The sequence below is a fragment of the Calypte anna genome, chromosome 21 (assembly GCF_003957555.1).
Source record: "Calypte anna isolate BGI_N300 chromosome 21, bCalAnn1_v1.p, whole genome shotgun sequence".
Classification (NCBI taxonomy): domain Eukaryota; kingdom Metazoa; phylum Chordata; class Aves; order Apodiformes; family Trochilidae; genus Calypte; species Calypte anna.
In genome coordinates this window covers 5,614,129-5,638,243 of record NC_044266.1, presented here as the reverse complement: position 1 = coordinate 5,638,243, position 24,115 = coordinate 5,614,129, and the positions used below count along the sequence as shown (strand labels likewise).

At 50.1% G+C, this 24,115-nt stretch overlaps 1 protein-coding gene across 7 annotated transcripts in view; it reads left to right on the top strand.

Annotated features, from left to right (window-relative positions):
• Positions 1 to 20,702, top strand: part of USP48 (ubiquitin specific peptidase 48) — a 34,115-nt gene extending 13,413 nt beyond the window's left edge. For 3 of the 7 annotated variants that reach the window (XM_030463487.1, XM_030463486.1, XM_030463491.1), the window contains 17 exons: positions 936 to 1,085; positions 3,610 to 3,810; positions 5,909 to 6,023; positions 6,903 to 7,093; positions 8,330 to 8,401; positions 11,502 to 11,626; positions 11,845 to 11,967; positions 14,467 to 14,528; positions 14,996 to 15,106; positions 15,756 to 15,886; positions 16,098 to 16,204; positions 18,431 to 18,535; positions 18,936 to 19,091; positions 19,326 to 19,451; positions 19,864 to 19,912; positions 20,283 to 20,309; positions 20,406 to 20,702. In XM_030463487.1, coding sequence (XP_030319347.1) covers positions 936 to 1,085; positions 3,610 to 3,810; positions 5,909 to 6,023; positions 6,903 to 7,093; positions 8,330 to 8,401; positions 11,502 to 11,626; positions 11,845 to 11,967; positions 14,467 to 14,528; positions 14,996 to 15,106; positions 15,756 to 15,886; positions 16,098 to 16,204; positions 18,431 to 18,535; positions 18,936 to 19,091; positions 19,326 to 19,451; positions 19,864 to 19,912; positions 20,283 to 20,309; positions 20,406 to 20,428 — 1,874 coding nt within the window. In that variant the 3' untranslated portion in view covers positions 20,429 to 20,702. Of the gene's footprint in view, positions 1 to 935; positions 1,086 to 3,609; positions 3,811 to 5,908; positions 6,024 to 6,902; positions 7,094 to 8,329; positions 8,402 to 11,501; positions 11,627 to 11,844; positions 11,968 to 14,466; positions 14,529 to 14,995; positions 15,107 to 15,755; positions 15,887 to 16,097; positions 16,205 to 18,430; positions 18,536 to 18,935; positions 19,092 to 19,325; positions 19,452 to 19,863; positions 19,913 to 20,282; positions 20,310 to 20,405 lie in introns of those variants that run through there. The other 4 variants (XM_030463489.1, XM_030463488.1, XM_030463490.1 and 1 more) reach the window with 4 other exon arrangements.
• Positions 20,703 to 24,115: the final 3,413 nt, after the last annotated feature.

The following is a 24,115-nucleotide window of genomic DNA, read 5'->3' as shown; positions in this document are numbered from 1 at the left end:
TGGAGAGAAGTAACTTGGCTCTGACCTCAAGAGGGTCAAGCTGGTTGTTTTTTAATACCATGGGTACTGTCTTTTCTGGCCACACAAGTGTTGACCTTTCTGGAAATATTTTAGCTCTTCAAAAATATTGTCAAATAGGAAAAAACTTCAGATAAGCAGAGCTTTCCCCTGCCTTACACCAGTTCTGCAAGGGAAGTGTTTTATCTTTTTTTTTTTTTTTTTTTTCCCCTGCTGAGTTTTGGTTTATTTGGGTTTTTTCCATCAGCAACAGCAAAAATTCCCATTCCCCCTCACCTTCCCGTGGATCTCCCTGGCTTAATTCCCATTCCCTGAGGGCAGTTTTTTTGCTCTTGGGCTTTGCAATGTGCTCGACCCCTCGCACCCAAATCCTGCCTGCCCGTGGGGGGCTGCGCGTCGGGACAGGCTCCAGGTTTATCCAAAATGGGGGGGGAAAAAACCTCCCCCCTGGGATCGCTGGGTCCTTGGCAGCACCGAGGAGCTGCTCTGGGTGGGAGGCAGAGGGATGGTTGGAGCAAGAGGAAGGAGCAGGGAAGGATTGAAACTCCTGCTGGGCTCCAGCCCTGCAGCCTCACCAAACCCCTGCTGGCTGCCAGGGCTCGGTGCAGGCTGGTTAGCAAGCCAGAAGTTTCTCTTAACTCAGCACCCAAGCCCTGGTAAATTGTTTGCTTGTTGTACCATGCAGGATTTTTGCATTTAATCACCTACAACCCTTAAATATTGCAGAGAGCAACACCCCTGCCCTTGGCTTTCAGAAAGACCCCGTTGTGGGGAGCTCGGAGGGGGAATTTTGAGGCTTGCTCGTTATCCCCAGATAACCTGTCATGGGGGTAATTAACATAATTGGCTTTTTTTTTTTTTCTTTTTCTTGGAATGACTGCTTTTTTTTTTTTCCTTCCTTTCTTCTTGCCCAACAGCTTTTCTGCAGGAGCTGGTGGAGAGGGATAATTGCAAGTTTGAGGAGTGGTGCAACGAAATGGCCGAGATGCGCAAGCAGAGCGTGGCCAGGGGCAAAATCAAACACGAAGAGGTGAAGGAGCTCTACAAAAAGTTACCCGCTGAAGCTGGTCTGTAAGATAATTGTGGTCATGTTTTTTTGTCCTAAGACTTTTGTTAAGTTTAGTCATGTTTTGTCACTGACCCACAGGCTTGGCTGGCAGGCAGTGGCTGCAGTTCTCGAAGAGGAAAGCGATCGCTGTCTGTTGCTGTGTGCATGCTCAGGATTTGCTTCCCCTCTCCTCTGCCTTTCTGCCTTAACCTATTTTTCTCTTTTTCTTTTTTTTTTTTTTTTCCTTATTCTCATGGCCTCTGGCATCACTCATTCCCTCTTGCTCCTTCCCCAGCAGTCAGGCTCCTGTGTGCTTCCATGCGTTGTGACTGGTTTCTTCTGCCCAGTGAGCAGCTCCTCTCCTCAGCCATTAGCAGCATTGAGGCAAAAGAAATAAGTGGCCAGTCTCAAATTGCCAACTCACAGCACACTGGGGAGCTGTTGATCCGAATTAATCAGCAGGTGACGGGGCAGGAGGCTGCCTGATCTCCTGCAGAAAATCATTTAATTCATCCCTGCTAGGGCTTCCAAGCCTCATGTCTGGGCTTTGTAACCCCTCCCATGGCTGGCTAGGGTTAATCCTTTCCCTCTCCTCCTTGTGTCTTCTTGCCTCAGCATGTCTGAGCACAAGGTTTTTTATTTCCTTCCTTGTTTTTCTCTCCTATCCTCTTCCAAACAAGCATAGGAGCTCTTGCTGCCCCCCATCCAGCACGGGGAATTTCTCTTCACTATGCACATCTCTTACAAATCTCTTGGAGTTTTTAGTTCAAGACCTGAAAATGCATTTAACAGTGAAGCCTGTCAGACAGTTTGATCCTTGAGCTTCTGCTGTTCATTGCTTCATGCTCAGAACCAGCAGCAAGGTTCCAGTAGCTGCACAGCAGACCCCTCCTCTCCCATAAACATCTGCCTCTTCAGTTGAGAAACCCAGATTTGCAGACAACAGGAGCTTAACTCACAACCAGGAGGCTGTCACAGCTCATCTTGCAGAGTCCCTGCAAGGCTGAGTGGTGTTAAAATGTCACCATTCAATCCAAGTAGTGCTGGAGGTCTGATTCCACCATGAGTCACAGTGAAAAAGGAGCAGCCAGCGTGACTCCGGGCTGTTTTCTCTCCCCCTTAGCAGAAGCAAAGCAGTTTGCTTTCAACATTTCTGACATGACAAGGGAATAAAGCTCAACAAGATGAGTTTTTACCAGGGCAGGTGAAGCTCCTCTGCCACGATCTGAAGATGCTGAGGGCACGCACTGCCTGCTGCTCGCTGGAACAGCTGGAGGCAACGTTGTCCCATCCCACCCCAAGCCCCATCCCGCAGGAGCTCAGCACTCTGCAGCTGTGCAGACACGTTTTTCTGCCAGCTTTGTGTAGCCTGCCCCAGAAAAAAAAAAATCACAAACAACCCAGAACTACTTTCTGGGGGAGGCAGCTTTCATCCCAAACTAGCAAACCAGTTCTGACAGCATCGCGATTCTCTGGAGGTCAGAGCTTGGGTATCTCTGATGGCATTGCATAAGATGAAAACAGTGCTGATGGATCCTGCAGAGGAGAGAGGGTTTGAAGCCTGGCTTTGCAAAGAACCAGTCCAAGCTGGGAGGCCAAAGCAATTTACTGGAGTTTTCTCTGTTGCTTTTTTTGTAGGAAGCACTGAGGATTTGTGTTCTTTGGATAAATGTAACGATTCCCCTCGGTTTCAGAGCTGCTCTCCTTGAGTCAGCAGAAAGGGTTTCATTTCTTCCTGATTTCCCTGTCATCCCACATCAGTTCTGGGGCTCAGGATGGAGGGATTTCTCCCAGAGCTGTCTCACTGCTCACACTGATGCTGACCCACTCCTGAACCCTGGCTCTGTGTGAGGTGTTTCTCCTTCAGCAAACAAGGGCAAAGCTGCCTGAAAAAAAACCACACTGAAAAATGGGATCACATTTCTGTTTGCAGTGTAAATCTTAAAAATGGGTGAGTGTTTCTCACCTAGAGTTTTAAGAGAATAGCACAATAACACTGAAAATTTGGGTGCTGAAGGTTCAGGGTGAGCACTGAGCTTGTCTGTTGTTGCCTTTTCTTTTTCAGTTTCCCCCCCCTTAGCTTGCTGTTGTCTGGCAAGAGCCTTTCATGTGTGAGCATAATGTATCATCAAGTATTATATTTGTCCCTTGATGGATGATAGGAAAACCTTCTCCTTTCCTCGACTGCTCCTCAAGAAGCCCCTGAAGGTTTAGCAGGCTGAAAGCACTCCTGTTCCTGCTCAGAGGGCTCTGCTGGTTTATATCCATCTCTTGAACTCGAAACGATTGCTCCTTCTTGCAGAGCTTGGTATCATGGAGCCTCCTGTCTTCTGAAGACAGTGAGATAAGACTTGGAGGAGGGGAGCTGTATCAGATGTTTGAAAACTTGTACAGTGGGGGTTTAATCAACAGCAATTGTTAATTTTTAAAAGAACCACTGAATATCAGAGTAACTAGAAAATACCATCTGCAGCGAGCATGAGCTGACACGTACGGGCTTGTTTCTCTCTCTGGGTTTTTCTCCCCCCCACACCTCCTTCCAGGTTCCCCCTACGACTTTATTTCTCTGGAATGGCTGCAGAAATGGCTGGATGAGTCTACTCCTCCCAAACCTATAGACAACACGGCCTGCCTGTGTGCCCATGGCAAACTCCACCCGGATAAAATCCCCATCATGAAAAGAATATCAGAGTACGTGGCTGACTTCTTCTACAGGAGATATGGAGGAGGACCCCGGCTGAATGGTGAGCTCTCAGGCTGGAAAACACCCTTCCAAGTCACCTTCTCACGTGCTCAACATGTTTTAGAGCTTTGTTCTGCTCCCAGTCCCATCTTTCTCATCATAACTTTTTTTTTTTTCGGGGTTTGTTCAGTGACAAGAGAAAAATTTTTCCCCATGAGGAGAGTCAGGCCTTGGAATGGTCTCCCAGGGGAAGGGGTGGATTCCCCCACTTGGGGGACATCTGGGCAGCCCATTCCAATGCCTGATCACCCTCTCCAGAAAGAAATTCTTTCTCATCTCCAACCTAAACCTCCCCTGGCACAACTTGAGACCCTGCCCTCTTGTCTTGCTGAGAGTTGCCTGGGAAAAGAGCCCAACCCCCCCCTGGCTCCAACCTCCTTTCAGGGAGTTGCAGAGAGTGATGAGGTCTCCCCTGAGCCTCCTCTTCTCCAGCCTCAACACCCCCAGCTCCCTCAGCCCTTCCTCACAGCAATTCTGCTGGATCCCTTCACAGCCTCCTTGCTCTTCTCTGGACCTGCTCCAGCACCTCAGTCTCCTTCCAGGGGGCTACAGAGCAGATGGAGACTCCCTATGGACAAGGAGTCCCCTGGGGAAGCCAAGGGGCAATGGGCACAAGGTGCTCCTGGAGAGATTCCCATGGGACACAAGAGGAAAACTTCTACCCATGAGGAGAGTCAGAGCTTGGAATGGTCTCCCAGGGGAAGGGGTGGATTCCCCCACTTGGGGAAGTTTGAATTCTCAGCTCAATGGGTGCTGAGACATCTCACATCAACAATAATATGAGAAGGGTTGGAGCAGATGATCCCTGAGGTCCCTTCCAAGCTGACATTCTAGGATTCTGCTGTTTCTATATGTACTTGTTGTGCTGTGCTGTTATTTCCAGATGATTACTTTTTTTTTTTTAATATTGCTTAATTACATTAACATTCAAACAATTACACTGATTGCAAGATCTGTTTCAGACATGAGTTCTGCTCTGCCTAGGAAGAGCTGTGAAGGAATTTCTGAGAACAAAACGGGGCCTTTAGGTTAGAAAACAAAAAAATCCTTGGATGGTTTAAATGAAGTTGATTCTAGAAAACAACAAAACTTCCACACGCAGCCCCTCAGACTCTTGAAAATTATTTTTTTTCCATGCCTGCAGCACCTCCAGATCCTGTGTGGGCAGCATTTGGTGGAGCATGCAGATCCCTGCTGTCTCTTGCCAGCAGCCTGTGCTCCAGAGCAGCACGGGATGGGTGCTGGCCAAGAAATAATTTACTATCTCCTGCCCCGAGCCACCTCATCTGAGGAAAACACATTACCTGTGGGCTTGTGTGCTTTTGCTGCACACATCTGTCAGGCATTTCTTGATTTTTGGGGTCAGCCCAGCCCCTTCAGTCTTTGGGCATCCCTTAATCAAGCCCCAGGCGTGGTTTCTTTTATCAAGGAGCTCAATAACTCCCACTGAGACCAAATTAGCTCAGCTCCTGCTAGGAGCTTCAAGGGGAGAAGAAACTGCTGTGACGCAGACAGCCTTTGTGGGGGGAAAAAAAAAGCAAACCAGGCCAATGTTTATTAGTCAACTGGAAGATGGCCTGCAGGTTTATTCATTGAGGAGGGCTGGGAGAGATGAATCGGATGTGTGGAAGTCTCTGACTTCCCCAGATGAAAATCTACCCCCAGCTGTAGGGCTTCTGCTCCTCTTGGTCCAGTGTAGCTTTGTGGGAGGGTTTGTTGGTTTGGTTTTTTTTCCTGGGTTGAGCTTGCAAAGTGGCATGATAAAGGTTTGGGGTTTTTTTTCTCCTTGCATATGCCTTTTGTCACCCATGGCAGTGTTTGGCCTGGCCTGGCTCTCATTGCAAACTGTTGCTACCAGGAGCCAGCAGAGCAGATCACACCTCACCTCAAGTCTTTTACACTTATTTAAGCTTCAGATCTTAATTTAAGCTTCAGATCTTACTGATGTGTCAGTAACCCCAGGGATCTCCTCATTTCCACCTGAAATCTCCAGCCATGAGGCAGCCATACCTGGCTGAGCACACCTTCAGAGCAGCCAGAACCTCAGCCAGGTCTGCAATAAATTGTGTTTCTTTTTTTCCCCCCTTCCCCACCCCCAGTCAAAGCACTTTGCAAGGACTGTGTGGTGGAAAGGTGTCGAATCCTGCGCCTGAAAAACCAGTTAAACGAGGACTACAAAACCGTTACCAACCTGCTGAAGGTCACAGTCAAGGGGTATGTGAGGCCTGAGGCTTCCAAAGAAGTTCTTTTTGCCTTTTTCCCTCCTTTTTGCCTTTTTCCCTCCTTTTTGCCTTTTCCCCTTCTCTTTTTGCCTTTTCCCCTTCTCTTTTTGCCTTTTCCCCTTCTCTTTTTGCCTTTTCCCCTTCTCTTTTTGCCTTTTCCCCTTCTCTTTTTGCCTTTTCCCCTTCTCTTTTTTCCTTTTCCCCTTCTCTGTTTCCCTCTTCCCTTTCTCTGTTTCCCTCTTCCCTTTCTCTGTTTCCCTCTTCCCTTTCTCTGTTTCCCTCTTCCCTTTCTCTGTTTCCCTCTTCCCCTTCTCTGTTTCCCTCTTCCCCTTCTCTGTTTCCCTCTTCCCTTTCTCTTTTTCCCTCTTCCCCTCCTTTTTTCCTTTTCCCCTTCCCTTTTTCCCTTTTCCCCTTTCCTTTTTCCCTTTTCCCCTTCCCTTTTTCCCTTTCCCCTTCCCTTTTCCCTTTTCCCCTTCCCTTTTTCCCTTTTCCCCTTTTTTCCTTTTCCCCTTCCCTTTTTTCCTTTTCCCCTTCCCTTTTTTCCTTTTCCCCTTCCCTTTTTTCCTTTTCCCCTCTGTTTTCCTTTTCCCCTCTGTTTTCCTTTTCCCCTCTGTTTTCCTTTTCCCCTCTGTTTTCCTTTTCCCCTCTGTTTTCCTTTTCCCCTCTGTTTTCCTTTTCCCCTCTGTTTTCCTTTTCCCCTCTGTTTTCCTTTTCCCCTCTCTTTTTTCTTTTTTTCCCTGCTCTTCCCCCTGCTCTTTTTTTTTTTCTTTTCTTTTATTTCATATCTTTTTCTTAAAGATTTGACAGTTTGGGCTCCTCAGGAGAAAAGGATCTGTGGATCCTGATGCAAACCCTCTGCTCTCCCTTGCAGGAATGATGGGTTCTGGGTTGGGAAAGCATCCCTGAGGAGCTGGCGTCAGTTGGCTCTGGAGCAGTTAAATGAACAGGATGAAGACACTGAGCACAGCAATGGGAAAATGAATGGGAATGCACAAAGCAAAGGTGATTCTGCTGCTGGAGAAACCCCCCAGCTCTGCCTGATACCTCCTGACAACACATCAGGTGTTCCTCTGTCTGTTTTGCTTCCCTTGGATGAGTCGGGAGGGAAAGATAATAAATCAAATTTGAAAAAGCTCCTTCATTTAAGGACCTTTTTTGGATTTGATGGGCTTCAGAACTCTGCTGGGTGAGGTGCACAGCTAGAGGAGAAGAAGATGAGGTAATAAGTAGTTTTACAAAGCTGTGTGAAATTACCACCCCAGACACATGAGCTCTTCATCTGCTTTTATCTGAATGAGGGAGCACAGGGGAGGAAGAAACATGAAAATTACCTTGGGAAAGGGATGAAGATGTTGATTGCAAAGGTCTGTGGATGAAACAGCACAGCAGGGGAAGTGGTGCTGGGAAAACACAGCCTAGAAAAGAAAAATAAATCAGGAATTGAGTTCTCTGCCCATATCATCACTCTGAGAACAATGGGTTTGGTTTTATTTTGCCTTCTTCTCTTTAAACCTCTAGGAACAGGATCATTTTTGGAGCTTTTTTTTGTTTTGGAACAGAAGGCAAGAAGCTGTTGGGCTGAGGGCATTGATCTGGGGCTGGAAGCTCCTCCAGCCCCCCAGCCCTGATGGTATCTGTGAGCTGGAGCATTCTTTAAGATGTTCAAGGATGCTCTTCCCCTGAGTTACCACTTCTCAGGGGATCACCTTGGGTTTTTAATTGCTCCCAAGCCACTTTGCTGGTTGGGCAGGTTGTTAGTAAGGCATTCTTGTGGTTCTGATGCTCCAGTTTGGTGACCAGTGCTCTGCTTGGGGAGCCAGGGCTCCTGGCTGTCATTTATCCCTCAATGTGGGGCTTGTCAGACAACAGCAGCTCCCATCTGGTTTAGATCAGATTCCTCAAGGCAGAGAGCACACTAATATTTTGCCAGGAAGGTTTCTGCTCCCTGGGCTCCTACCTAGGCTTGTGTTTAAGTTGAACTCGAGATCTCTGGGAGCAGGGAAACCCCCTGTGGTGGTTTAGCTGGAACAAATGCCTCCTTTGTAATCTCACAAAGGACCAGCTTGTGCTTCACACACTTCAAAGCACTCCTAAGCACTCCTACGTGGCCTGGAGGCTGTAATCCTGCCTGCCCAGAGGCCAGGACATGAGAGAATAACAAATTTCCTTCCAAAATCTCTCTTGGGTTAATAAGGGGTTTGCTGCAATTTGAAAAGCAACTCTGCTTCTTTTCCCCCCATTTTTTTCCCTTTGTTGGAGAACTCCATGCAATCTTATTTTGTTGTTTTATTTCATTAGATGAATCGAATGAGGAGAAGAGAGAGGAGGAAGAGGAGTTAAATTTTAATGAAGACATAGTTTGCCCACATGGTAAGTCTCTCTGGGGGAGGGAGCTGAATATATCTGTTGTTGCCCACTGCTCAGGACATTAACCTTGTAGCCTTTGCTCCCTCCAAGACCAACATGAGGATTTATTGAAGAAATGTGCTTAATTCTCCTTTTCCTGGTGTTTCTTAACAAACCTTCAGCTTTCCTTTGCAAGCACATTGCAAATGGTGCCAGGCATCTTCCAGGATCTTTAACCTCAGAGTATCTGAAAGGGACTTCAGGAAGGTTGGAGAGGGACTGTTTGCAAGGGTCTGGAGTGATAGGATGAGGAGCAGTGATTTAAATAAGGGAAGAGTAGATTTAGACTGGATGTTATGGAAAAAAATCTGTACCATGAGGGCAGTGGAACAATGGCACAGGTTACCCAGAGAGGGGGTTGGGGCCTCATCCCTGAAGATGTTCAAGGTTGAGGCTTGAGGAGGCTCTGAGCACCCTGATCTGGGTGAGGGTGTCCCTGGGGTTGGACTGGATGAGCTTTAGAGGTCCCTTCCAACCCAGATTATTCTGATTTTATGATCTCCACCTCTCACTAATGAAGCAATGGAGCCAGGGCAGCTCCAAAGCTCTGCAGCAGCTTGGAAGTTCCAAAAGTATGAGGAGAAAAACAAGTAGTGTGAAGCAGTCAAGGTGGGAGCTGAGAGCAGGAATTTATTCTCTTAGTTCCCAGGAAAGCAGGAGCACTTACCCAACAGCTGTAGAAACACAGGACCATGAAGGGGATCAATTTCCCCACCTGCTGTGCTTTGGTGTCCCTTTACAGAAGGTTTTGACCCAGTGCTGGCTGTTTAGCTGAAGTGACAGTTCATTAGCCACATCCTTGGCTACCTTGTTGTTAAAATCTCTTTTTCTTTTTCTTTTTTTTTTTTTTTTGGAGCTTGGGTGTTGCTCCCAGACACAAACTTTTACAGTAAGTTCTTTGGAGGCATCAGCTTCCCATCTGGGGTTCCTAGGAAGAAGGAAGCATTCCATAAATTCCCAACACTCCTCCTGCTGTCGTCAGGGCTAATCAGGGATGCAGAGTAATGGTTTGACAGAAGCTCAGATGAAAGCAGAGTGGTGAAGCACTTTGTCATGGCCTTTGCTGGTTTTCAGAGCCTTTAACTCCCTGTTTCCCATTGCCTCCAGGCAGCTGCTGTTAAATAAAAGCATTCAGGGTGGTGATGAAGCACTTGATGTAGACAGACACAATAAAAATAGGCCAATAGGGCTTTGAAAATATTATGCTGCTAAATTGCTTGTTGATCTATGACTTTGGGTCAGATCAGAATAAATAACATTAAATACAAGAGCTGCTGGCAGGTCAGATCTTGTCATCTTCAGCTAACCTCCCGATTGCTCAGGGGAAAACAACCTTGGCACCTTGAAAATTTCCCTCTGGAGTGTGTCAGCAAATCTGGAGTCTTGGTCCTACAGCCTTCATTTTGCTGTGGAGGAGGTTCCAGCCTTCCTGGTAGGCTCTGGAAAAGCCAGCATTCCCTGTGAGGTCTGGCTAGCCTCCAGCACTGCCAGCCAGGCCTTCCTTTTACAGCTCCCTTTGCATCTTTACAGCAATTTCTTGCTCTCCAGTAGCTGCCCGACCCCAAGGAATAATTTTTTCCAGATACCAAGTTAAGATTTCTTTCCTGTCTGTGCCCAAAACGGGGCTCTGGGTGGTGGGAGGGGGAAGCAGCATCGGCAGTGGTTTGGGATCATCTTCTTCCAGATGGCAAAGCACTTGTTCCCTGCACACCCAGAGCTGATTTTTCCACCTCTTTCCTTCACCACCCTATTAATCTGTTCTCATTAATAACAGAGTGTCAAAGTGTTATTTAAACAAGCTCTTTTTTTCCCCCCCATCCTGCCTGGCTCCAGGGAGCAGCTGTCTCCTGCCTCCTAGCTGGGCCACTAGGTTGGGTTTGATGAAGAACAAGTGGCCAAATGCTGCATCCAAGTGGTCCAGCCCCACCTGTGTTTGACAGGGGAGATGCAGGAGGGAAGTTGCTGCTATTTTTTCCCCTTGGAGGCTGGCAGGAATCCAGGCTTGGCTGGAGCCAGGCAAACCCATGGGTCCGTGGAGCTTGTAATGTTTAAGAGCTACCGGAGGGTGGGGAAGAAGGAACCTTTTCTCCTTGTCTTCTTCCTGGAGCTCTTCAGACTGCAGAAATCCAGGCAATAGATTGTCCTGCCCTGTGCTGGACACTGCTACTTCCCACACTGTTTTTCTTCCACATTGAGGGCCAAATATTCCCATGCTGCATCCAAACCTGGCTCTCAGATCCATGTTCAAGTTCAATAAAGACAAGTGTAGAGTCCTGCTGGGGAGGAACAACCCCAGGCATCAGGACAGGTTTGGGGATGTCCTGCTGGAAAGCAGCTCCATGGAGAAAGCCCTTGGAGTCCTGGTGGACAGGGAATTCTCCAGGGGTGTCCTGGGGGCATCAGGAAAAGTGTGTCCAGCAGGGCCAGGGAGGTTCTGCTCCCCCTCTGCTCTGCTCTGGGGAGACCACACCTGGAATACTGGGTCCAGTTTGGGGCTCCCCAGTTCAAAATACACAGGGAAGGTGTGAAGATGCCAGCCTGGGGCTGATCTGGTGTGCAGGATCTGTCCCAGATTTGAAGGTGCTTGGACAGGGCCCATGAAGCCAGCAGGGATGTTTCAGCCATAATGTTATTTCTGGGGAAAGCACCTGGGGCTTGGGGCACAGGGTGGGGCTGCAGCTTGGTGAATGGGGTCACCCTGACAATAGAGTTGCTGGTAGCCAAGATGAGAATCCAGTAGCCCTGTGGCCTATTTGGCTTCTCCTTGCTTTTCTGAGCTTCTCTTCTTGCTTCATCAGCTGCTTGGGTGTGTAAGCTTGGAAATCTGAAGGACATTTCTAGGAATCAAAGTCAGACTTTATTTTTTTTCCTGTCTGAACAAGGAAACGATAAAGAAGTTGAAGGTGACTTCAACCTTTTATTTGCTGACACAGTGTTGGCTGATGAGTGCTGGAATATCTTCCCTCCACATTTACACCTTCTTATCTCTTGCATCTGGTCAGGGCTGCAAAACATCTCAAGGCTCCTCAGGAGCAGAACCTTCCCATTGCCTCTCTCCCTGCAGGTGACCTCTGCATATCCGAAAACGAGCGCAGGGTGGTTTCAAAGGAAGCCTGGGAGAAACTCAAGCAATATTTTCCAAAGGCCCCTGAATTCCCCAACAACAAGGAGTGCTGCTCCCAGTGCAAGGTACTGCCACACCAAACCACTTTCCCCTTTGCCTGTTGACTGTAAATACATTGTCATATTTCTTTGCTTTGCTTTTTGTGTAGCCAAAGAGAACAGTGTCACCTTTAATGGTTGCACTTGATGATCTTAAAGGTCTTTTCCAACCAAAAAAAAATTGGGTGGATCTGTGAATAGCAGCTGGGAACTGAAGGTTTGGGGTCATTAACTGTTTCCTGCAGATTTTGGAGCGTGAAGGAGAAGAAAATGAAGCTCTGCATAAGATGATGGCCAGTGAACAGAAGACCTCTCTCCAGAACCTGTTTCATGATAAATGCAGACCCTGTCTGGGCAGCTGGCCTCAGGTAGGGGAGAAGAGTGCCCAGGGGTGACACCACAGAAGGCTGGAGGAAGTTTGAATGAGTTTTTGTTCCTCTCCCTATGAAATTTTATCTCTCCTGTGATAGAAACTGCTTGGTGTTCACTGACTGGAGTCCCAGCCAGCCCCTGCCAGTGGAGCTGACACATGTGTTGTGCTGAGGTGTGATTTCCCCTGATCAGCTGGGCTGGCACAGAGCCCTGCTCCATGCAGGCAAGAGCAGCTCGAGTGTCAGCAGAGCTGCCACTGGCCCACAGTCACCTTGATAAGAGTGACAATATTGCTGCTGCCCTGACAGCCACCCCTAGAAGGACCCAACCAGCATGGCTGTGCCAGTGGGGATGGCTTTCCACCCCCTGCCCCTGCAGCACAAGTGCCTGCTTCTGGTCAGACACAGCTCAGGTGTGCTCTGGCATCATCCTGAATCCCCTGAGCTCAGGGGGAGCTTCCCTAAATGCTGAAACCCTGCAGATATTGGAAGGTAGATTTAGTTTGGATGTTAGGAAAAAGTTCTGTACCAGGAGGGCAGTGGAACAATGGCACAGGTTGCCCAGGGAGGGGGTTGAGGCCTCATCCCTGGAGATGTTCAAGGTTGAGGCTTGAGGAGGCTCTGAGCACCCTGATCTGGGTGAGGGTGTCCCTGATACTGCAGGGGTTGGACTGGGTGAGCTTTAGAGGTTCCTTCCAACCCAAATTATTCTGATTCTAAGATATTAAGGGAATGTAGTGACAAGATGAAGGTAAAATCCTTTAAACTGGGAGAGGGGAGATTGAGGTTGGAGATGGGGAAGAAATTGTTTGGGGTGAGGGTGCTGAGCCCCTGGCCCAGGTTTCCCAGAGAAGCTGTGGCTGCCCCATCCCTGGCAGTGCTGAAGGTTGGATGGGGCTTGGAGCACCCTGGGCTGGTGGGAGGTGTCCCTGACCATGGCAGAGGTGGCACTGGGGGGCTTTAAGGTCCCTGCAACCCAACCCAATGGGATGCCATGATGATTCTGTGAAACAGGAGTGAGGGGCTTGCAAGACCTCTCACAGCAGCTTCCCCCTGGCACAAGGATGCATCCTCCAGGACTTTCTTGGGCCTTTGAGGCAGCTCAAAAGAAATGGCCCAAGCTGTTGGCTCCCTGCCTGGGCTGGCAGAGCTGATTAATGATTGACTCTTGGATCCTGCCAAGCTGCTTTGGCAGGTGTCTGCCTCGGTGGCTCCCACGTGTGAGCACAGCCTGATGCTCCCTGCTGCCTTCTCCAGCTGGGAAGAAATATTGAGGTCAACAGGGATTCATCTCTCACAAGTAGGGAACCCAAAAAGGGGTTTAAATGGGAAATGCTTCTGTGCTGAGCTGGTGAGCTGCTGGGTCCTACTGGGGGTATTTAAGGTGGTATCTGGTTGGGTTTGCTTTTGTAGCTGGGGTGGGTGGTGGGAAGCTGGAGCCCATTGCTGAGGGGCAGCTTGAAATAGGAAGGTGTCTCCAGGCAGGGGGGCTTTGTCCTCAGCTCCCTTTGAATGACCATGCAGGGAGTTTGGAATTAGGTGATTTTTGAGGTCCCTATCAACCCAAACCATCTGAGCAAACCTGAGCTGAGGGTGTCCCTGCTTAATGCAGGGGGGTTGGACTTGGTGACCTTTAAAAAGCCCCTTCCAACCCAAATTATTCATTATTCTATGATAATTCTGTAATCCCAATTCAAAATAAACCAGAGGTGAGGATGTTTCTCTCAAGCTTTGTGATCCAGCTGTTCCTGATCCAGAACAGTTGAGGTCCAGGGCAGAAAATAACTGGAGTGGTTTAACCCAGAGGAGATAAAGGGAGAATATGTATGTATGTATTCCTCTGGTGTGATGAATTTCCCTGCAGAAGGATGGAGTGAGCCCTGAAACCCACGTTGGGGTGGGTGGTGAGGGTGGGTGAGCAATGGGTTTGTCACCTTGCTCTCAGTATCTCAGTGGTTTTTTTGTCCAGGATCATCTCATGGTGAATCATTTGGAGCAGGAAAACAAAGGTTGATCCCAAACCCACTGCCTCGTGAGGGTGCACAGCCAGGGGATTGCTGCCAGAAAGAGAAACTTGTGGATTTATAGGGTGAAGCAATGAAGTGGGTTTGGGGGGGGTCTCACCCCACAGCCCTGGGGTGCAGGGACCCATCTGCAGCTGCAGACTCTGAGCCAGGGTGCTGAGGAGTCCTGGTTGCTCCAGGGGCAGTGGCCATTCCCTGCAGGGCATTCAGGCTAATTGGATCTGCAGCTAAATTAACTTTGTAATAAACACCAGATTAGTAACCTAACTGCTTAGTACTTGATCCCAAATTATTTTCCTTGCCTTTCCCAGCACGCTTGGCTGGAGTTGTCATGGTAAGAACAGTGAGGACTTGAAAAGAACGAGGGCTGGTGAAAAAGCTGAGCAGTCATTGCTTCTTTATTGTTGGATTAATTAAAAACAGAAAAGCCTTTTTTTTTTTTTTTTTCTTTTTTCTCTCTTTTCACCTCCAGGAGACAGATGAGCTGTATATTGTTTCGCAGTTCTTTGTAGAAGAATGGAGGAAATTTGTCAGGTAACTTTGGCTGAGGGTTCTGCTGGGTTTTATTCCTGTTTTGGGGGGAGGCTGCAGGTCCTGATCCTGGTTGTGACGTTATCTCTAGGTTTGCCTTTGTGGAAACAAGGAAGCTGATTTTTGAAGGGCTCAGATCAGTTGTAATAAGTTGTAAGAAACTGGATTTCCTTGTTTACTGTGTCTTAACCAGATGGTTGGATTAGATAGGAACCTGATTAGTTTTTTTCATCTGTCTGGAGCTGTATCCCAGGCAGAGGTCCCCGCTCAGTCCTGTTTCCAGGGGCTGCTGGTGATGGGAGATGGAAATCTCTGCTGGATAGAAGAGTTCATGCAGGAACACACAGGATTTCCACCTGGCTTGTAGTTTTCTATTCCCTCCTGGAAATATTCACCTGGGATTTCTTCTTGTGGCTTTTGTGAACCAACCTGCCCCAGCTTTGCAAACCCCTCTCCCTTTGCCCTCACAGGAGGCCGACACGATGCAGCCCCGTGTCCTCGGTAGGAAACAGTGCTCTGCTCTGTCCCCATGGGGGCCTCATGTTCACCTATGCTTCCATGACCAAAGAAGACTCCAAACTGTGAGTTTCTTCTCTTCACGTGGCTCTCTTCCTCTCTCACAAGCCTGAGGGGAACATTCCCAGTGGCTCATTAAGCTGCAGCAACGCCAGGAGCAAACGCTTCCCCTAGAACAAAATGCCACCCAAATGCTTTCTCAAGCCCACTTTAGCCTCTGTGGAAGGCAAGACCTAAATTATCAAGGAATGCTGAATCAGGGAAGAAAAAAAAGGATAAAAGAAACCCAAAAAAACCTTACTGCAGCTTGGCTAGTTCATAACAATAAACTCCCCTGAATTTGACCAGGGCATAGAAACATCCGGCTTCCTTACTGTTTGCTTTCCTTCAGACTTGCCCCCGGAGCTCTGGACATCAGAGTTCATGCTCTGTAGAGTTGCTTCTGCACCCATGCAGAACTAAAAGTAGCAGATCTTCTGGTCTTCTCCTCCACCCTCCCTCTGGCATGACTGGAGCAGAGCAGCATCACTAATAACACGCTGCTCTTCCCCCTGCTCTCTGGGGCGTGCCAGCCCTCCCGTCTGGCTGGAGCCAAGGGTTGGTTTTGCAGCTTTTCTTTCAGGGCCAGACTCAAAAGAAATGAGGAGACTGCTTGAGGAGCTCAGGGTTTGGCTCTTCCCATGTCATAAAGCACGTTCTTGTTCCTTTGCACAGTATAGCTCTGATATGGCCCAACGAGTGGGAAAGGATTCAAAAACTCTTTGTCGTGGATCACGTCATCAAAATCACCCGAACACGAGCAGATGGGACTGACCCCAAGGGCACACGTTTCACCTCTGAGCCCCGTGAGTGCATCCTCTGCTGCTCTCTGGCCTTCCAGCCTTTGGCTAATTGGTGCCTCATTCCCTGGCAACTTCAGAAAGGGTCAGATCTGAGGGGATCCCATGCTTGGCAGCTGCCCTGGGGGTGTGAGCAGCTCTGGGTTAGGAAGGGGAAAGGCTTTGGGTAGGTGTCTGCAAGGAGCTGAAGTGATGAAAATACATTTTTCCTCCCCAGAACTCTGTCCAGAGTGCAGAGAAGGGCTCTTATGCCAACAGCAACGGGACTTGAGGGAATATACCCAGGCAACCATCTACGTCCATAAAGTAGTGGATAATAAAAAGGTAGGGCTCCCTCCTCCCTCACCCTGGCTCTCTTCTGTTTCACAGAAACTTCCTTCCAGTGCTCAAACAACGACCCAGGGGCTGGAGCCTGCAGGGTGGGGGTGGTGGGTGCTGGGGGGCAGGCAGCACCAGCTCTGCACTCTTGGAGCCACTGCAGAAATGGCAAAGGGGAAGGGGAGGCTTGGGCTGCAGCTGCTCTCTAAAAATTCAGCTGCCTTTTGCCAAACTTTGTGTCACCAGGATGTTCCCTGCTCTTGTATTTTCAGCAATGTGGTGGAAATTGTTTCTGTCTTCATAATCCTGATAGCAGGCTCTACCTATTTGCCTCCTGCTCCAATATTTGTCATTTCCTTTCTCTGTTGCTCAAGTGACATTTATTCCTTGATGGAAATAAGCTCTTTGCCCTCCGTGCTGATGAAGTAGCAGTCAACTTAGAGAGGCTTTTCAGGATCCCCTAGGAAGCTGTGAATTATTTACTGGTGTCTTAAGGGATCTGTGTCAGGTGGAGAATTGGCTTTACAGGTTTTTATATAAGTTGGTGACTGGGATCCTCCTCCTAAGGGCTTTTTTTTGTGCTTGAAGGAGGAACTGAAGGAAGATATTCCACAGACTTTTGCAGCATGGGTTTTGTTTTGCCTCCCCTTGCCAGTCCTGGGGGGAGGAGCTGGAGCCAGGGTTGGCTGTCTGGAGCCATCAGCAGCGGGTTTGCAGCCTGGCTGGAGGCTGAATCCTCAGGCTGTGTCTTGGCAGGGTGGTTGGTGGTGAATTATTTCTTTTTTTCCTTAGGACTGTGCTCTCACGTGGGGCTGAAAAAAAAAGAAAAAACAAACAAAACCCAAACAACAGGCAGCTCTTCTTTGCTGAGCAGCTGGAGTGGGAGAGAGGGGGCGAGAGCTTGAGCCCTCCCCAGGGCAGCCTGGGGGAGCAGGAATGCAGCACCTACAGCCATAGAATAGAGTCACAGAGTCATGGAATGGTCAGGGTTGGAAGGGACCTTAAAGATGATCCAGTTCCAGCCCCCTTCCATGGGCAGGGATCCCTCCCACCAGCCCAGTTGCCCCATCCCTGCCAGTGTTAAAGGCCAGGTTGGATGGGGCAGCCACAGCTCCTCTGGGCAATCTGGGCCAGGATTTTGCCACCCTCACAGCAAGGAATTTTTTCCTAATGTCTAACCCAAATCCTCTCCTCTTCAAGTTTTAAACCACTGCCCCTTGTCCTCTCCCTACACACCCCTATAAAAAGCCCTCCCCCAGCTTTCCTGAAGCCCCTTCAGATATTGGAAGGTTGCTCTGAGCTCACCTGGGAGCCTCCTCTTCTCCAGGCTGAACAACCCCAATCCCTCAGCCTGGCTTCCCAGGGAGCTGCTCAGCATTCCAGGAGCTCTGTCTCCTCTTATACTGAGGACTCCAGAACTGGACACAGAACTCCAGGTGGGGTCTCACAGGAGCAGAGCAGAGGGGGAGCCAGGATTTGCAAAGCTGGGGACTGTTTCCCATCCCCTCCTCCCCCTGTGGTGTCCTCTCCATGGGAGGAGAGGAGCTGTGGGTGTGGGGCAGCACTCCTAGACCCCAGTGGGTTCTGGGGATGCTGGGGTTGGTGCTTGGTGCTTTGGGAGCTGGAGAAAGGAGCTCTGGGGCACCCAGGCTGGAGAGCAGCACCCTGAGCTCCAGCCCCAGCTTCACCATCAACTCATGGCCAGCAGATCCTGCAATGACTTTAAAAAACCAACATCCTTTTTTATTTATATGTTTGTGTAAATTATTTAGATTTCATTTTCCTTACAGCCTTCAGAGCCATAAATAACAGTGCTGAGTGGCTCTGCTGGCTGCAGGGCTGGCTAAGTGTCTCCTTTAAGGATAAATCTTCCTTTCCTCGTGGCAGGACTTTCGTAATACAGGGAGGTGAACCAGAGGAGCAGCCAACTAATGGGAAGGAAATCAGTCCAGGTCCTCAGAGACTTTCCCTTTGCCTAGAGAGAAGGGAAAGTCCTGAGCTGCAGGAAGCACCTGCAGTCGGATGGAGAAGCTTGTTCTCCTGAGCCCAATCCTCCTGTGGTTGGATGCAGCTGGGGAACGCCAAAGGAGATTTTGTGGAGCAGAATTCCAGGGTTATTCCCAGGTTCCTTGGCTCAGGGTGGCATCTGGGAGGTCTCTGCAAGCTGTTTGCCATGATGTGAGAGTCTGGTGCTGTGGGGTTAGTTATGGAGAATGATTTTTATGACTTCAGGTAATGAAGGACGCTGCTCCGGAGCTGAACATGAGCAGCTCAGAAGCTGAAGAGGAAAGGGAGGAAAACAAGCCAGAGGGGGAGCAAGATCCAGATTTTAACCAGGTAGAGACCAAAAATACCACCAGGCTCCTGGGTTTCTTCATCATCCTCTTGAGTCAGCAGGAGAGGACAGCCCTCCCTCCTCCATTTAAGACACAAAGGTGTCTTCAGTTGTCATTTTCATGGTCATACCACACAACCACTTGGGGTTTGGAGATCTCAACACTGATGGTGGCTCCTGAGCATGGCTGGTAGGAGTTAGAAGCAGGAACCAAGCTTTCAGGGCATGTCCTTCAGCCCTCTCAATGCTTGCATGCAGCAGTCAACTTTCCAAGGGGCTTTTTGTTGGCTTTTCCCACTTTCCCTGCATGCCCAACCCACCCAAACCCCATCTGGGCTTCCAGGGAAGTTGTTCCACCAATCCCAGACTTGAGCTTCTCATTTTTTAACCTCTTGTTTCTAGGCCAATGGTGGGGCAAAGCGCCAGAAGCTCTCCCACCAGAGCTACATCACTTACCAAAAACAAGGCATCAGGAGGAGCACCCGGCACAGGAAAGTCAGAGGGGAGAAAGCACTGCTTGTTTCTGCCAACCAGACACTGAAAGAGCTGAAAATCCAGGTAAGATGGTTTTTAATTCCAAGGAATAGATTGTCCCAAGGAAGAAAACACCAATTTAGGAACCCCTGGCTGGGAGGGGGTGAAGGGAAGGGGTGTAAAATCACACATGGCATCAAAGTGAGTTTGCTCTGCTTAATAGGGGTGGTTTGGGTGGCTGGGGAGGTGTTTTGGTGGGGTTTTTGTTGTTGTTGTTCCCTCCTCACCAAATCAGTGTGTCTCATTGTGTTGGCCCAGATCATGCATGCATTTTCAGTTGCTCCCTTCGACCAGAACTTGTCAATTGATGGGAAGATCCTGAGTGATGACACCGCCACGCTGGGCAGCCTGGGGGTCATCCCTGAGTCTGTCATCTTACTGAAGGTACCACAGGGGGGGGGAGGGGGGAAACAGGGAGCTGAGCTCAGGTTTTATACAAATGAGGAGAAATGTGTTGCTGGGCAAGGGGGAAATGTCCTGTGCTCACTGCACCCACCCAGGGCTGCTTGGGAATTGAGCAGGTTCCTCCTGCAGGTCCTTTTTGAAGGAGGAAAACCCTATTTAAAAAAAAAACCAAACCAAAAAACCATTAATGAACTACCCTCTGCTGCTGAGCTGTGTGAATACCAGCCCAAAATATGGCTAAATTAGGGAGTGAGCCTTCCCCCCTTATTCCCAGATGGTTTTCTGGCAGGAGACCTGTTCCCCTCTCCCCTCCAGAGTGGGAGTGCCCAGACTGGGAACTTCCAAATGAGGTTTCTTGATCATTCATCCCCTGCTCCACTTTGTTTTCCAGGCTGATGAACCAATTGCAGATTATGCAGCAATGGATGATGTCATGCAAGGTGAGAGAGGGACCCCAGGAGGGTTTAGGGGGGTCAAGGAAAACAACTCAGCCCTCTGGGTGGGGGAGAAGCCTTGGTGGCCAAGGGCTGTGTTGGGTTTGGGTTGTGATGGTTGAAAATAGAGATGTTGAAGGGTTGTAAAGAAGAGGGAGACACTGAAGGGCTGTAAAGGTTGAAGATGGAGATGTTGAAGGCTTGTAGAAGATGGAGACATGGAAGGGTTGTAAAGGTGGAGATGTTGAAGGGTTGTAAAGGTAGATGGAAGGTTTCCTGTTACCATCAATGGGAAATCCATTGGCACACAGCTGCTTGACCAAAGATCCTTTTAGAAATGACATCTAACATTGTGTCTTTTTCTTCCCATCCCCAGTGTGTATGCCTGAAGAAGGATTTAAAGGTGAGTTTGGGTTTTTTCCCTCCCCTTTATTTAAGTCCATGCTCACTTCACCTCCATCCTGTAACCATCATCATCTTTCCATGGTTCTTTTCTCAGGGACTGGTTTACTTGGACACTGATGTTTAAAACGTTGACAACAGAGAAGAAGGGAAGAGGATTTTGACATGGTAGGGCATTAAAAGAAAAAACAAACAAAAAATTGGATACAGGACTGAACTTTGACTCTTCCAGAAGGCAGAAACCCGTTTGGAAATGACTGCCCCCTTCCCCTCCCTCCAAAAGAAGATAAAAATGCCTTATGTCAAAGCAGATTGCACTGAAGGACACCCTGCCTTCGAGAGAATGTTCCCCGTTTTATATTTAATAAAAGCAACAGGAAGGTTGGAAAGTTGAGCAGCAGTAAGAGTCTGTTTGTGTCTCCAGGGGAGGGAGAGGGAAAACACCAAAAATCCCTCTTGAGCAGAACCATCTCCACCTCCTCTGGGGTCACTCCGAGCACAACCTGCTCCAGCTCATCCTCTCACTGATCCACTGCTCCTGGAAGTAAAGGAATTGTTTGTGAGGAATGTTTAGATCTTTCAAACATCAAAACTTCATCTATTTGCACCCAAACCAAGCTGGGCTTTGCCTCCCAGAGCCTTCCCAGGGTGGAAGGATGGGTGCCACCTCCTTCCCTTCTCCATTTTGCTTCCAAACAGTTGAGAATTTGTAACCACCTGGAGCTGGGGTTGTTTTGGTTTTTTTTTTAGAACCATTGGGTATTTCAGCAACTTTTGATAACATCTTTTTCCTCCAGCCCAGGATCCAGGAGCTCTTTTGCCCATGACTCAAAGGGCATGTGGGTGGGTGACAGGTTTCCCATGGGAAAAGGTGGTGTGGTTACTTCCCCCTCTACCCCCTTCTCATTTTGTCAGGAATACACCACTAATTGCTATTATTTTTTACATCCCCTTGCCTCCTAGCAGCAAGACCAAGCCTACCCCTTCCAACCTTCAATTAAAAAAAAAAAACAAGGGCACTGGCCCCCTTTTTCCCTAATAAAGTCAGATTTTTCCTCTTCCTTTCCAGCCTTTTAGCTTTTTTCTGCTGCAAACCACAGGGCACAGGGACAGACCCTCCTTTTTCCAAGGATTTCAGGAATTCTGGGCTGTGAGAAGAAGGGGGGAAACCACTCCTACCCCATCCCAAATCCCATCATCTTAACCATTATCTTTTATCCTAAGAACCTCAGCTGCCCCTTGTCCAGCACCACAGCTCTGCCTCTTCACCCCTGCTGAGTTTTGGGTGAAGACCTCGGAGTTTGGGGCTTTTTAAAGGTGGATTTGGGGCAATTTGGACCTGTGTATTTTTTCCCAAGAGGGAATTTGGGTAGGAATTCAGCCAAATCCTTCAGGAGCAGGCAGAAAGTTTTCTTCTTCCCAGACTGAAGCCCTCACTTGTGTCCAGCATTCCCACAGAAATCCTTTTAGACTTTATATTCTTTTTTTTTCCCATTTGCTGGTTGGTTGCTGGTTTTTTATTTTAATGTGCAAGGAAAAAAAAAATCTCTTCCTTGAGCTTTAAAACGATGCAAAATTCAACTCTGAACTCAGCAAGCAGGACTGAGCTGGGGCAGTGGCTCCAAGTGGTGGTTCTGGAGGGTGCAGGTACCGAGTGTTCCCGTTTGGTTTGATTTTTGCCAGTTTTGGGGGGGGGAAAATTGTCCTTGGAGCTGCGGGAGCCTCGTGAAAGCCTCTCCAAGGAGTCCCCACACCTCCCCCCATGCAGCAGCCTTGGCTGCAAATCCCCCTCTGGCTCATCCCAAAGGAAGGGAGGTGGGTGCTGGGGTGAGGATGGGGATGGGTGGGATACTCTGGAGTGGGGATCACCCCAGGCTTGGCCCAAGGAAGGGGTGGAACAGAGCTGGGGGGAGGGCCGGACCCCCGAGGTGGGGGTTGGACTCTTTGGTTGCATCTTGGACCTCTAAGGTGGGGGCTGAACCCCCTCCCAGGATGGGGGCTGGACCCCTGAAGGTGGATGCTGGACCCCCGAGGTGGGTGCTGGACTCCTGGAGGTGGATGCTGGACCCCCAGAATGAGTGCTGGACCCCTCAGGTGAGTGCTGGGCCCCCGAGATGGGTGCTGACCCCCCCCCGAATGGGTGCTGGGCCCCCAGAGGTGGGTGCTGGGCTCCTGGAGGTGGGAGCACCAGCTGTGGGATGGGCCAAAGTTTGGTGTCCCCCATGCTGGCACCTCATGTCCCCCGGAGGGGCTGTGTGGCCACAACTGGGTCCCAGCCCCCCACCCTGGCACTTTCCTGGTGGGTTCTGCGGATCCTGGGACCAAAATGAGTGCTGGGGGGGAGATGAGTGCTGGGGGGGTGTCACTCGTGTGGTGGGTGAAGGAGAGGGTCTTGGGGAGGTGGGGGGTGATGGGGGGATGTCCCTGGGTCCTATGGATGGAGAGACAAATTGTTGGGGACCCTGAGTACCAGGGAGAAGTGAGGGGGGGCACCCTGGGTGCCAAGGGTGATGGAGAGACAAATGGGACCCACCCTGGGTACCAGGGAGGGGTTAGGGTGGGCACCCTGGGGATCAGGGATGCAGAGGGGGAGCCCTGAGTGCCGAGAAGGGTTGGGGGAGACCCCCGCTGGCTGCCGAGTGGGTGGGGGGTGCAGGCGGCCCCGGGTGCCATTTAGAGGAGGGGGGGGAGGGATGGAGACGGTTCCGCGGAGACCAGGGGGGGATTTGGGGGCCCCCCCGGTGATTCGGGAGGGGGAGATGGAGAGGGAGGGGAGGGGGGTGACCCATGCTGAGGGTGGGTAATTCCCGGTGCCGTTTTCCTGGGTGCCGGTTCCGTTGCCGGTTCCCCGGTACCGGCCGCCCCCGGAGGGGCCGCCCCGCCCTCCCGCACGTGACGCGGCGCCGCGGCTGCCAGCGGCGGGGGCCCCGCTCCGCTCCGGTACCGGCCCCGGCCCCGGCCCCGCTCCGGTACCGGCCTCACCGCCCGTCCGGTAAGTGCCGCGCCGCCGGGACCGGGGGTGTGTGAATGTGTCGCCCCCCACCCTGGGGACATCCTCCTGCTGCCACCATCCCCCTGCAGCACCCGGGGGGGGGGGCTCGGCCCCGGTCACCTTCAGCCGGTACCGGCAGCGGGGAGGGGCTGAGGGGGGAGATGCTCCGGGCCTGGGGGGAGGGAGAATGTACCCCCAACCTAACCCCCCCAAAGATATCCCCCCCCCCCATTAATTCCCCTCCCAAACCGCCCCGTCTGTGTCTCCCCGTTAATTACCCCCCTCGAACAGCCCCCCAGTATCTCCCTCATTAATTACCCATTTAATCCCCCCCAACATTAATTACCCCCTCGGACTGCTCCCCAATTTTTCCCCAGTATCTCCCTCATTAAATGCCCCCCCTCAATCTGCCCCCCCGATATTTCCCCATTAATTTCCCCCTCAACCTGCCCCAGTATTTCCTCAGTAACTTACCCCCCCCCCAACTTGCCCTCCAATACCTCCCCATTAATTACTCCTCTTCTTGCCCCACAACATCTCCTCTATTAATTATCCCCCCTCAACCTCCCCCCCCCAAACTTGCCCCCCGATATCTCCCTCATTAAATGCCCCCTTCAGTCTGCCCCCCCAATATCTCCCCATTAATCCCCCCCTCAGTCTGCCCCCCCTACTTTCTATATTAATTACACCCCTTCAAGCCCCCCCAGCTCCCCCAAAATCTGCACCCCCAAACAGCCCCCCTATCATTTGCCCCCCCCAGCCCCACATTTGGGTCACCACCCCCCACCTGCCCCCCCCCTCTTGGGTGCTTGGGG